General features: G+C 40.5%; 1 protein-coding gene across 2 annotated transcripts in view; it reads left to right on the top strand.

The window, feature by feature from the left end:
* The window catches only part of EPS15 (epidermal growth factor receptor pathway substrate 15), a 102,435-nt gene that overhangs the window by 72,970 nt on the left and 14,963 nt on the right, over positions 1-14,502 (top strand). For both annotated transcript variants that reach the window (XM_061632960.1, XM_061632961.1), the window contains exons 14-20: positions 1,542-1,703; positions 4,184-4,381; positions 7,489-7,686; positions 8,999-9,076; positions 10,451-10,541; positions 13,197-13,232; positions 13,673-13,803. In XM_061632960.1, coding sequence (XP_061488944.1) covers positions 1,542-1,703; positions 4,184-4,381; positions 7,489-7,686; positions 8,999-9,076; positions 10,451-10,541; positions 13,197-13,232; positions 13,673-13,803 — 894 coding nt within the window. The remainder of the gene's footprint in view (positions 1-1,541; positions 1,704-4,183; positions 4,382-7,488; positions 7,687-8,998; positions 9,077-10,450; positions 10,542-13,196; positions 13,233-13,672; positions 13,804-14,502) is intronic.

The following is a 14,502-nucleotide window of genomic DNA, read 5'->3' as shown; positions in this document are numbered from 1 at the left end:
TGCTGAACTGTGGTTTGACATTACCTCTGATCAGTGTTTTTTTGGTAAAAAAAATTAATGAGGTGCGATACTTGCATCTTGAAAATCAGGGGTGGATGCTAGTATATAATGGCTGCCATGGGCGGCACAAGAAGAAGTGCCAGTACTCCACGCCAGTGAGTACTGTCTCAAAAAAAGACCTGCCTCTGATTAATATGCAGTGCTGCACATACAACATGGTCCAAAGGAAGGTGTCAACTACTAATGCTTGGTTCTACCCAGTGCAAATTCAACGTGAATTTAAGGATTCAATTTTTGAAGGGATTTATTGTAATTCAAAGCAGGTTTTAATAGATCCTTCCATAAAGGTTGTCTCGCTTTACTGATCCACCTTTTTTGAGGGATGGCAGTGCAGAAATAGTACTGAAAGTAAATCCCTTACCTTAACCAGATTTTGCCCATATGGAGCTTCTACCTACTGAACTTCAGTACCCAATAATGCATGAGGCTGCACTGGTATTGGCATTCCTCCAGCCCTTGAAGATACACCTGTTTAGCATTTCCCTGACCACCTGACTTGAATCACCTGCTTTGATTGTTGTTTTAACTGCTTTAACTGTTGTGTTGTTGTAATGGGCTTGTTTAAGGATTAAGGATTTTATAGCATAGTTTTACTGTGTATTTTAATTACAGGTAGTTTTATAACTAATTTTATTCTTGCTTTTTTGTTGTTGCGCTTTGTTTGTGAACCGCCGTGGTATTTCTTCTTGAAATGAAAGGTGGTATATAAATACTACTATTATTATTATTATTACTACTACTACTACTAGGGGGGCTCTGCCCCTCTGTTTGCTTTGCTCACCAGCCCCGCAGCCCCATACACACACACACACACACACACACACCCTAGGCACCCGCAAACACACACAGGATCTCTCTCTCACACTGGGACTCTCACACACAGAGGGAATCGCGCGCACACACATACTCTCACTCACTCACAGAGAGAGAGACTCTAAAACACGCACACTGCCCCGCACTGCTGCTTTGACAAAACAGTGCCACTGTGCAGCTCCACATAGTACACTTAGGCTGCTCATGCCTTGCTCATCCTACACCCAGCCACCCCTCTTGGTTGCCCGCCCCCCCTAGCTATCTTTGCTTCCCTCATGCCCTCGTGTTGCCTGCTACTCTTCCACTGCACCACTCCCCACCCCATGTGAAGCTGTGTGAAAGTACTATATTATTTTTAAGCAGCACCAAGGATGTCATCTAACAATTTTTCTGAACGTATTCCAGTTCTTACTTCATCATGTTTGTCTCTTGGTTCCTTTTCATTTTTTTTTATCCTTTGTTCTGACTGACAGTTCTTTTTGAAAACATGTCTATAAACTTCCCCTCCTGCTTTCCATTTCATTTTCTTGGGTTTTTCCACTGCCTCCTCCCTTTTTCTGTATATATCATAAGGTATAAATCCCCAAACTGCCATACTTTTATGGACATTTTAATTAGAAAGGAAAACATTAAATGCTTTTTTAAACTTTTTTTTAAAAAAATTCCAGGATCTTCAGGATGAAGTAAAAAGGGAGAGCAATAATTTGCAGATGCTCTTGGCTCAGAAGCAGGAAGTGGAGGAAATCCTTAATGGTCTTGATGAGGAGAAAGCCAAGCTGGAAGAGCAGCTTAATACAATCCGGCAGAAATGTGCTGAAGAGGCTGATTTGGTAGGCATTAGTAGGTCACTTGTGGAAACTCCCAAGTTTACTGTAGTTCTTCATTGTAGCAATAGTAGTACATACTTGATATAAAAAAGAGAATCACTGGAATAGGGAAAATGTGGTTGCTTCCACATTATAAAGAACAAATGACTGAAGGTTACTAAAAATTGTTTCAAATTTAAGCCTTAAAGTAAGAGGAAGAGATCTTGCCATGATTGTCACGTGACTCTTTTTGGTATGCTTCCATGGGTCCTATGTCTTTCTAAGAATCTGTGTTGTTGCCATGTTGGGTATACACAATGTAGGTTTCTCAGAGGAGCTATGTTAGAATCTTTTGACAGTTGTTTTTATGGTGTAGGGTTAAGATAAGAAATGCTAATGCTAGCTTAAGTTTGGATGGGCCTAGTCACCAGGTACCTATGCCCAAGGCTAAATAGCCTTTTGTTTCTAAAACATAATGGCATATTTCTACAAAGAAAGAGAAGAACTAAGTATAAAGCTATAGTTTGTTACATTATGGCAGGTAGAGCCAACATAGTGCCTTCCAGATGTTGTTGGGACTTCCATCAGCCTCAGCCAACATGGTCAGGGCTGATGAAAGTTGTGCTGTCCAGTTGCTGTTGGAGCACCACATTAGCGACTCCTGAATTTTGATAAGCTCAGGTGTGGTGAAATTTAATGAGCAGGCTTACAAAGTCACTGTTCAAAAATGTTCCAAATCCTCAGAATCATAGTTTGGATGATCAGGAATGTGCTACATGCTCTCATACTCCATATTCTTCCCTTGATTTCTTGAGGAAGCAATGATTTTCCATTACATCTGAAGGGGACATACTATGGCTTGTTCAAGCAAGGAAAGGTGGAGGAAATCTCAGTGTGCAAAAGGTACAGGAAGCAGTCCACTGAACATTCCTAATTCCCCCACAGACTGGCTTTGCAGAACATTGATTCTGAACTGACCAACGCGGTTGACATAGTAGAGATTGTGCAGTATAGCTTCCTTTTTTTATTTTTTTATACAGTGACACCATGCCTTCATAAGAACAAGTAAACCACCCAGAGATCTTTGGCTATGGGGTGGTATACAAGTGCAATAAATAAATAAATAAAGTGCTCCTTCAGTGGCAAATATCCTGCAATAAAAAGGGTGTCTTAAATTAGCACTATTTGTTAGAATACTGCAGTGAAATTTGTTTCAGGCAGTTAGAATGAAAAAGAATTAATTGAATTGGTCCATAGCCCATATCAAAAAGAAGGCAAAATAAAATACATTCATATCCTACATAAAAGTATACAGAAAACAGGTTTTTGTTTTTACTAAAACAATTAAACAGTAAAGAGTAAAAAAATTAAATGAAATAGGGAATAATACATGTCAAAATGAATTTTTACCCTTAAGTTCAGAATATCCACCACAGTTGCCTGAATACCGTTGAAGCCAGAGGCCTTTAGTGCAAAAGAGACTATCTTCAAAGTCACCTACTGAATAGTTCCTTGTAATAAAAAGCTTCATTTTTCTTTCACTCTTTGATATATCATGTTCTTTAGTAAGGGCTCTGGATAGTATTCTCTAGTATCAGTGAAACTGACATTTAAGAAAATATTGAGGCAAATCCTATAATACTGTTGCAGCAAAGATGCATAATCTGTCCTGGACTGGTACATCCCAAAATCTCCCCAGTTGAACCATCTGTTCCAAATGAAGAAAGTAAAAGCTTTCTGGTATTCCACTTTTGTGGGAAATGATAGGAATTTTTCATATCAATGCTGATGTCTCTTTAATACTTAAAGAGGAAAGGGCAGCTATGTCAGAAATTCTTAGTGTGGTCCCCATGCTGATCATGTTGATGCAGACAAACTGGAACAGGTTCAGAGGAGGGCAACAAGGATGATCAGGGGACTGGAAACAAAGCTATATGAGGAGATACTGAAAGAACTGGTCATGTTTAGCCTTGAGAAGAGAAGACTGAGGGGAGATACAGCATTCTTCAAGTACTGGAAAAGTTGCCACACAGAGGAGGGTCAAGATCTCTTCTCCATCATCCTAGAGTACAGGATATGCAATAATGGGCTGAAGTTATGCTGTCTGACACTGGCGGCATTCAAGAGGCAGCTGGACAGTCATCTGTCAGATATGCTTTAAGTTGGATTCCTGCATTGAGCAGGGGGTTGGACTCGATGATCTTACAGGCTGCTTCCAACTCTATGATTCTCTGTCAGCTCACGCTGCTACTTTTTGTTAAAAGATGTTTCCAGTTAAATCTCCCTGCACTGAGAATCCATACTGCTGCAATATGAAAATGTTTGAAACTAGAAACTACTCAGAGCCAGTTTCATCTGTTCCTAAAGGGAGATCTTACAGAGCCTTTCTTCACCCACTTTAATTATTCTACACAAATAATTAGATATACTTGCATGTTTTTGTTTTTTTTTAATGGAGGGTGGAATTTGTGCAATGTCTAACTATTTCTCTTTCCATTGTACAGATTGCATCACTAAAGGCAGAGATAACTGATCAGGAATCCAAAATCTCAACATGTAAAGATGACTTGAATAAAGCCCAAGAAGAGCTTGGCAGGCTGCAGCAGGAAACAGCAGAGCTAGAGATGTGTGTGGAGGCAGGGAAGTTGGAGCTGGGACCGCTTCAGCAAGATCTTCAGGAGTCGCAACAAGAAATCTCTTCGGTAAGGCCCTCTCTAAAAGAGAACCAATTGTTCCTCATTCCTGCCACAGCTACTGCCTCAAAGAGCGAGAGAAGAGAGCACTACTTGTAGGAAATCATATGTGTGTACATGTTTGGAGGCCCGGCTATAGGGTGCAGCAGCTAAAGCAGCATAGTGTCCTTTGGAATGTCACTCTAACCACCACTCTCTGTGGCTAGAGCCCCCAAGCTTGCAACTACTCCTCCCTCTCCTCATTTTTCATTTAGTATACAGCTTGCAGCATGTGTGGAGAGGTTAGTCCCCATTTACGTTGGATGTGTGTTGGATATCAGGGATTGATATATTAAAAATATGTGGAAAGTTGAGCTTAAGACTGAGAATTCCAGTTGGGTTAAAAGGCTGAGCACTTGATACATGACAGATGAGCAGTGCTATCTCACCATGAATCAGACCTTCCAGAGGTCCAAACCTTCTAGAAGAGGGCAAGTACTCACTTTCCATGATTCATGGAAAGAATGAGAAAAGCCTGTTCCAGAATGGGTGTTTGTATGAGAGAGACAATGCGCATGCATGGTGTAGATCAGGGGTTCCCAAACTGTGGTCCATGAGCATCATTCAGGTAACCCATGGAGTGTCTATAAAAATACAATTAAAAACCATACAGCATTTAGCACAGTGCATTACAATTGCTATAACAAGCAAAAAGAATCATTAAGTGGCCCACCAACACCCTCAGCAATTTTCAAGTGGTCCATGAGGGCAAAGGTTTGGGAACCACTGGTGTAGATCGGTGCTCGTGTAAAAGAGAACAAATGGGGTATGGGTACTTAGGTGTTGGTCCAGCTGTGTCCATCACCAGTATGCAGCCCCTGACCACTTTTCCCTGATCCAGCCAGCAGGCCAGATCCTGATGTCCCCCAACCCCTGCAAGCCACTTTGACAGGTGCCTAGTTTTCCCTACCTTTCACTCAGCTGATGTCACCATGACATCACTGGAACGTGTTCTCCTTTGCTGAATGCAGTTTGATTTCAAACCGTGTGGGCAAAGGAAGCTGTTGTAAATGTTGATCAGCTGAGTGGCACTTACAGCAAGCTCTACTTAGGGCAGGGATCAGCTAAACTACAAAGTTCCCAATCAGCAGCTCTGTGGAACACGCAAGCCTCACTTGCCAAGGAACAATCAGGGGCGTACTATAAAGCTTCCAATTGTTCCTTTGCAGCCTCATCTTTTTACCTGTGGGACAGGTGGGTGTGGTGTAGGGAGCCTCACAGGCCAAATTAGGGCCCTAGTGATTTATAATATAATAAAACATATATAAAAACAGTTAAAACAATTCCATATATAAAAACATTTTTTTAAAAAATGTGTATAAACAGCATATAGATAAAATCATTTCATATTCAATACAGATGTCAACTGGGATAAAGACCTCCATTTAGAAGACTTCCATTTTAAACATAACAGAAAATAAATCTGAAATAACCATCAATAATGTATTAATAGGTCACTTTACAAATATATAATAGTCAAGGCTAGCCAAGCTTCAGAACCTTCAAGTACCTGGAATTGTAGATCTTTTCTTAAGTCTGAGATTGTAGAAGCTAACCATGTTGTTTTGAAGTTTAAACTTGATTAAATGGCTCACTTTAATGAGTGTCAACTTTGTATTGCAACTTTGAATGAAATGAAAGGACCTTATAACAGCAATGGAAATAAGCTGCGATTCTAGAAAGGTCTGCTGCTATGATTAATATGTAAAGGATGAGAGCTTTCTCATAATTAATTTGGTCTGCTTCAGAAATAGAATGTACCTGCTTGTATCCCATAATGTGGATACACCTCACATGTTTATTTCATTGAATGGATACAGCAAAACCCTGATTGGCTATGGCTTTTCACAGCCTATTTTCTCTCTGTGTACATGCAATCAAATAAGAGTACGTATGCCTGTCACATTAAGGGTACAAATTGGGGTGTCTGCTACAATTAAAATAAATGAAACATTCAATTACTTTTTAAGACGTTCTAGCTCTACCCTAGTTGGTAGAGCAGGAAGATACTAGTTCATATCCCTACTTGGCCAGAAAGCTTCTTGAATGGTTTTGGGTCAGTAGCTATGTCTCAGAGTAACCTACCTCACAGGGCGGTTGTGAGGACAAAAGGAGGAAGTTGTTTGGAGGAAGGGTTGAATAAAAATGAAATTAAATTGTATAGCTACTCTCCGCTAAAGAGAGGCTTTGGTGAGACAATAAGGTTGCTGTAACATTATGTATTCCCCTATGAAATATGTTCCCCAATTCACTGGATATACTCCTGTCACATAGTGCTTTCCCTTCTACCACTGGCAGTCACGGTTGCAGTTCGGCTTGTTTAAATAAACCAGGAGAGGGGAACCTGTGATCCTCCTGATGTCATTGGACAGCAACTCGCATTATTGGCCATGTTCGTTGAGACTGATAGAAGTTATACTCCAACAGCATCTGGAGGGCCACAGGTACCCAATCCCTGAAATAAACAATCATTTTAAACTAACCAGACTGGCCTGGATCAAACCTAGTGACAAACTATAGGTAGTTTAAACCAAAAAGCAGATGCTTCCAATGCCCTCCTTGCAATTGCACAGAAAGAGAGGAGTGGAGAGCACTTATGTTGAAGTTCAAGCAGGCTCATTCCTGTCATTTAGGATTGTTTCTAACCTGGCTTAGAACATACTGTTATTGGATCACAATAGTGCGGTAGCTACTTTTTTGCACTGAAGTGCTTAATACTGGAAAATGTACAGAAGAATGCTACCGTCATTGCAGAAATTGAGCTTTGTCAAAACTCGTATCACAGAACAAATTGCCAAGTGATCAGAGCTGCTGCTGGGTGGTGTATATCAAGGGTATATTTATAGTTTAAAGGCCATCCTAATTTTTGTTCAGTTTTTGAGAAGTTGAAATAGTTGAGTGGGAGGCAGAGGAACAGAGGTTTGCAGAAGACATTGGAAGGTTATACAACTGTCTGGCTCACAGCAACCTTTTTCAATGGAGACTAGAATGAAAACTAAATTGTGAAAATAGGCATGTAATAACCTAAATATTTGCCATATATCTTATGGTGTTAAACTGTGCTTTCCTCTTTACAGGTGCAAGTAAAGTTGTTTGAGCTCAAGGAGTTGGAAAACAGCCAGTTTAACTGGGAGGTTCGGCCACAGAGCACACTACTTAATGGGAATGCAGATCATTCTAGCCTTAGCAACAGCAGCAGTGAAACTGCTAACTTTAATGAGAATGCTGAAAGAGAGAATTCAGCAGATTCTGAACAAATAAATCATGAATCTCCTGTGAGTATAGTTCTATAATGGTTCTATTATACAACTAGATACAAAATAAGTAGTCATGCTTGTTTGCACAAATAAACTTGATAAGATTTCTGTTCTAAGAAAGTGAATATTTATTTTGTTGAGATCTATATACAGATTAATAGGATTATTTATTCTTTTCCGCTATGCTGCCCTCAACCAGCCAGTTCACAGAGATTTGTGGGACTGTGCTACTTCAATTGCTTCTCTTGTGTTCACACTATTTAGAGACTCCAAAGTTAAGAATTATATTTGGGGAAGAGGCCACAGTGTATGAGGCCATAGGGTTCCTCCTTCCAAAGCAACTTTTGAGAATCTCCATTCTCTCTAAAGTATGCTTCATTTTTTAGCCCTTAGTTGCAGATGGCAGCCTGTTTGCCTTCACGTTCTCAAGCGTTAAGCACTAGAAGCAGCAAAACTGGTGAAATGCTTAAGTCCATTTTCTTTACAAGTTTGTAACACTTGAGGTCTGCAGCATTAGTTAACATCAAGGATGGAGAACCCGTGGCTATCCATATGTTGCTGGACTTCAGTGCCCATCATCCCTGTTGATTGGCCATGCTGGTTGGGGTTGATGGAAGTTGGAGTCCAGCAACACCTGGAGGGTCACAGGTTCCCCATTCCTGGTCTGTATCTAATTGCAGCATATCAACAAAACAATTAAAGTGTACAAATTTCCTTGGTGCTCTGCCCCAAATAATATGATGCAGCTCTTAGTGATTATTTAATTGCACATTTCTCCTGGTTTTGGAAAATCTAAAGCTATTATTGGGCTGTAACCTGTGTTACTCCTACTTGGTGTAGGCCCACTGAAATCTAAGGACTTAAATTAGTCATGCCCACTAATCTCAGTGCGTCTACTCTGAAGAAGACCAACAATGGATGCAAACAATTACTCTGGTTGTGTCTTACTGCCTTTTTAAGATACAATTCTCAAAAGTTTGAGAAACAATAGTACACTCCCTTATATACAATATGCTTCCCCACTATCTACTTGTAGGGATGGTGTAAGCTGTTGCTTATAAGGTTCACTTCTTAAACTCATTAAATGAGGTAGTGTGAACACCATTGGTACTGTAAGTGAACAAGTGCTAGAGATGCACATATTGTGAATAGTAATTCTGTGAATGAAGTTGCTGTAGAAGCTTGTCAGTATTGGTTCAATTGTAGGTGCATGCAAATTGAAATCATTCCATTTTTGGTATATATCTTCTCTCATTTCAATCTCCAACTTGTATATCACAGTGTAGAGAGAAACTTTATGTGGGAATTTAATTTTTTCTTTCCCCAAAAGGCCAGGAATACTCCAGAAACAACACATGTAGAAGCAGAAGAAGAAACAGAGGTCCTGCCACCAGATGTTACGAAAAAAGTGGGTTTGCACAGCATATTAAAATGCAGCATTACTAATAGTTTTGCATGATTGAATACATTCCTTAATTCTACAGGGATGGGTGTTGGATAAGAACCATTGTGAAGTTATTGGCACTGGCTTGGATCCGGAGTAGCCTTTCCTCAAATGGAAGGGCTCCTTCTGTTTACAGTCTGTCTATCCAGCAATTTTTGCCAACTATTCCTGCAGACTCCTGTGCTATCTCCTATGCTGTTGGGGGGGGGTTGAGGCAGGGGGAATTGGAGAAAATTGTTTCTCCCTTCTCTCCATTTCTCCATCTCACAGTGAGTGGAATAAAGTGGAATTATGCTCATTGGACAGCTGGATCCAACCCATCTTCTAGTGCCTTAATTGATGCTGGTGAACTTTTGTACCTCTCATACTTAGTTCCATATATGTAAAACAGGAATAATGACTGACTTCACCAGGGGTGAAGCCAACACGAGAGGTTAAGATTGGGAATTTCCATGCTTAAGTTTCCTCCTAAAACTCCTAAGCTCTGCCCAAATGCAGTTACTCTGAGTCTTAGTATGGCAAAAAGGGAAACTAACAAAGGAAGTCCCTTACTTTACAGGGGTGGTGGTGGTGATGATGAAAAACTGCCTGAATGGGCTAAAACTCCTCTCTTCCTAACATTCTAGGTATGTGTGGAAGGGGGAGGGGTGACACAAGATAGGAGAAGGGAGTGGAAAAATCTCTTCATACCTTCTAGGAGGTGGCAGAGTTCCAAAGGTAACAAATTCCTATGCAAAATGAGTGCCTGGCCTGTTTACAGAGTGTGAATTCCTTCATTTAGGAACAAAAGGCCTTTCTTAACCCAACAGCAAAAAAGCCCCCTTGAGAAAGAAAGTGGGGGGGGGGAAACCTATGCACCCAACAAGTCTTTTAAAAGTTTGTGGTTTTCTTTATAGCTATAGGGCTTTCTGAGTCAGTCATGCAGGTCCTAATGAGTGTCAATTGCAAGCATGCCTTTACTAGTTCCTACTACAAAAAGACAAGACAAGTTGTGGAGAGTGAGAATTCTGTAATCGCAGAAGAGGAGACAGTGAATCCTGATGACAGAATCCCATCTATATCATCAAGTTTGGAAGCAGCAGGAGATAAATGTGTAGATACTGAGCTCTGTCACTGAGCAAGGACAGTCAATATAGTGACAGTGATAGAGAAGCAGATAGCAGTGTTCAAACCTGGCCAGATTATTCTATAATCTTAGAAGGTTGAATAATCTCAGAAGGGCATGTGGCTGTGACTATCATTAAGGGACCCTGCACTTCAGAATTTGCCACTACACTACTAGACTTCTCAAGAGAGAGTGAGAAGATTTATACAGTTGCACTTATTCTTTCTTGCTAGGGAGATCCATATGATGAAGAATCCCATCCGCTCTCTGATCAGATTGCAGGGTCCAATTTAGACTTCTTTGAGGCTGACCCCTTCGTTGGCAGTAAGTAATCTTTTCTTTCTCTTTGTAGCCATTTTTTGAGAAAGGTGTTTAATGTCACTATACTGGACTACTTTTAGCTTACATGAGCTGAGATATGTAATACAAATTGGGATTCTCTAAAGGTTTGGTTTTCATTCTTAAGATGTTTAGTCAATTTTGGTACTGTTAGCTTAATCTGTTTTAGCAGTTTACAATAAAATATAGAAATGAAACAAAGCAAGCAAATGAGAATAAAAAATAGGACGAACAAGGGAAAAAAACTTCAGTACCTTCTGCTCTTGTATTTTCCAGAATTTAAAATTGCACGTGCACTATTGGTAGAATACTGTGCTCAGTAAGCAGACAACTGTGGCATAAAGAACCTTGCCAGTAGTCACTATGCGGTGATGTCTGTTTTGGATACAATATTTCATACTAAATTTCATGTGAGAAATAACAGTAGCAAAAATATTCTTTTTAAGGGTTAATACTCTTGAATAGCTATTTTGGCTATCTTGTGGTTGAGCTCCTCGAGCTAGAAGGAACCCCAGCTGACAAAGCACCAAGGCGAGTTAAGCAGCAGGGCAAGGAGGCCAGGGCGCACCATTCTGCCCATCCATTCCTTGACCTAAAGAAAACCCAAGCTCTGTAGGTACTCTGTAGTAACTCAAACTAGAAAAACAATTATGCAGATAGGAAGCCAGCATGGGTGTAGAGGCTTTCCATTGTTTTGCACTCTGTCACATGTACGAGTATGTACCTGTTGGACAGAAGTTGTGGGCGTGTCCTCAGTACATTGCGTTCCTAGCTCTCCCTTAAGGCCAAGGTGGCTGACCTGAAAAAGCTGAGAGAGGCAGAGAGGTTGGTGGATAAAGCCTTCGAGGACATTCTAGCTGTGCCCCAATCCCAGGACAAAAGCTCCCTTGCTGTCATTAAGAAAGAGGTCTCAGGAAAGGAGAGTGTCACTCTGAGTAAGAGGAAAACAATCCCTTAGAGGGGACCCATTCCTTGGGATGATCAGCTATCCTCTCATGCTGAGGATACTTCTCCAGAGGGGGGTAGATAGTGCTGGGGAGGAGTCAGTGGTCATGGTGCATGTTGACACCAATGACATAGAGAAATGTAGTTGTGAGGTCCTGGAAGCAAATTTTAAGTTGCTAGGTAGGATACTTCTCCAGAGGGGGGTAGATAGTGCTGGGGAGGAGTCAGTGGTCATGGTGCATGTTGACACCAATGACATAGAGAAATGTAGTTGTGAGGTCCTGGAAGCAAATTTTAAGTTGCTAGGTAGGATGCTGAAAGCCCGGACCTCCAAAGTAGCTTTCTCTAAAATGCTACTGGTTCCAATGCCCACAGCTAGCTAGATAGGTGTAGCTTTGTAGTCTCAGTGCATGGATGAGATGATGGTATCAAGAGAAAGGGTTTAGATTTGTTAGGCACTGGGGAACAGTTTGAGACAAGCCAGGCCTGTACAAAAGGGGTAGGGTCCACTTGAACTAGGATTGAACCACACTGTTGGAACTTAAAATCAAAAAGGTGACAGGGAAGCTTTTAAACTGATTGTGGGGGAAAAGCTGACAGGAGCCAGTGAGGGTCATGTTAGGAACAAATCTCCCCTCTGGGTTGAAGCTGAAAATAATTGATGAAAATTTAAATTGGGGAGGCATAGAACTAAGCATTGTGAGTGCAGGGGCACAAGATAGCTATTCAGAGAGGCCAGAGCACCACAGGCCAAAACACAAGTGCCAAAGCCACTGGAAGAGAGACTATATGCAAGTGTTTATATGCTAATGTTAGAAGTATCAGAGCCAAGATGGAGGAACTGGAGTACTTGGTCTTAGAGGACAGCACTGATATAGTGGGCATAATGGAAACCTGGTGGAAAGAACAGAACCAGCAGGACACAATTATCTCTGGATAAAAATGCTATAATGTTCTTAGCGTGACAACTCTTGATTTGTGAGATGAGATTGTAAGGGCCTCTATATAATATATAGGTGCTTCAACTACCGGGGGGGGGGGCAGGGGAAGCACAGCTAAGACTTTTTTGAAAATAGGGAATTTAGAGCAGAGAAGTAGCAGGGAAGAGAGATCTTTAATACACAATGCCTTTCCATGTCACAGGGTGTAAATAAAGTGTGTGTTCTTGGAGTGGCAGCGGGTATGCCACCCCAGTTATGTCATGTGGTGGAGAGGATAGATATCAGTGTCAGAAAAATCCTTCGTCCTTTTCATGATGCCTCTACTTTGACCTGCTAGTAGGCAACCTTATCTTTCATTTACGAGACTGCATGAGAGTATTGAAGAAGAAAACAAGGTTACACTTAGTTGTAGGAGATGTTTTAGTGATTTGCAGGGACAGAATTCCCCCATATCCTTTGTTGTCAAGCTCATAACATACATACTTGAAAGCTTCTACAGCAGCTGGGTGAAGGAAATAAGAAAGGAAGGAGGAAAGGGAGAGAAAATGTTTAGGTGAGAGGTAGTATATGTTGCACTCTGAAAGAGCTCTGGACCTGTCCATGGTTGGCCTGTGTGTAAGCAGCTCCCTAGGGTGTGAATGCCCAGAACCACTTGGCGCTCTGTCACAGGTAAGTATAACTTAGCTTTCCCCCCTAAACGTCTGTACAGGTAATAGAAAAAGGGTTTGCGTCTAATGTTTCGCTCTTTGAATAGGTGATCCTTTTAAGGATGATCCTTTTGGGAAAATTGGTGAGTTGCGTTTTTATTTTAAAAAATTGATTAGTTCAGAAGTGGGACATTAAAGGACCTTCTTAGGGACTGTTAATGGTATTTGGTAACATTGGAGCCATACATGAGTTTAGCTTTAGTGGGTTTGCCAAACAATAGTTACCTGTGACAAGAATTAATTACATTAGACAGTACAAGGATGCTTGCAGAAAATTTTGCAGTGATCAGTAGGAAATTCTGCAAGGAGTAGTCCCCTTTGGGCACACAAATTTCCTTCCAACAGAAAATGCTTTGTCTATAGAGTGCTTCAGGCCAACTGTGCACTTGCACAGGCACTTATAACAGATAGACACTACTTAAATGACCAATACTATGTGCATATAGTTTCTGTAAGATATATTTTCAACAAGAGAATGCTGAACGTGTCTTCAGTAATTAATATTGACTTGGTTTTGTTTAAGATCCATTTGGTAGTGATCCTTTCAAAGGTTCAGATCCTTTTGCTGCTGACTGTTTTTTCAAGCAATCAGCCACAGATCCTTTCGGAAGTATTGACCCCTTCAGTGCAACCAGCAACAACAGTAATTCTTCGGTAAGTTTGGAAGATGCAGCTGTGTCATAAGCCTGATCCTATGTATATATATTGGGCATTGATACTAAATACCATCATAATAGAGTGAACTTCTCTATCTCCATTGAGATGTGTATTTTAAAGGTCATAGGCTGTTGACAATTGATATCTGCAACTGTATTTTCATTCTTGTATGAGTGGAGTGCTATGCCTAGACAATCTGGCTTCCTTGGTCTTGAATTGGTCTACAAATATTAGAATCTAATAATTGGCTCATATGACACTTTGAAATGGATAAATAGAGGGGTAGTGTAATAAGATTTTTTAAAAAACTTGACACCCATTAGAGTAAAATCTGAATGTTCATATGTTTTTGTGTCTTTTAAAGTATATTCCTTCCAGCCATTATTATTTAAAACTATTCGGAAAGTTGTTTTCAAATCAGTAGTATTAAACCAAATGTTTTATTCGAAGCTGCTAGGATCCAGAAGTACCTATTTAAATCTCAACATCAGAAGACAACAAAACCTCAGACAAATTGCTGGCTAAGCCAAGCAAAGTTCAGCTGAACAAATTTACTGGTACCTACCAATACTTTTTTAAAAACACCCAACACTCTGAAGAAATTACCTGGGCTTTTGCAAAATCAAATGCTAGTTATGTTACATTATGCTGTACATATATCCAGGTAGCTTTAAAAATTGGAACTGGGAGCAACAG

Source organism: Rhineura floridana, chromosome 6, assembly GCF_030035675.1.
Source record: "Rhineura floridana isolate rRhiFlo1 chromosome 6, rRhiFlo1.hap2, whole genome shotgun sequence".
In the NCBI taxonomy this organism is placed as follows: Eukaryota; Metazoa; Chordata; class Lepidosauria; order Squamata; family Rhineuridae; genus Rhineura; species Rhineura floridana.
This window is presented reverse-complemented; position numbering and strand designations above follow the sequence as displayed.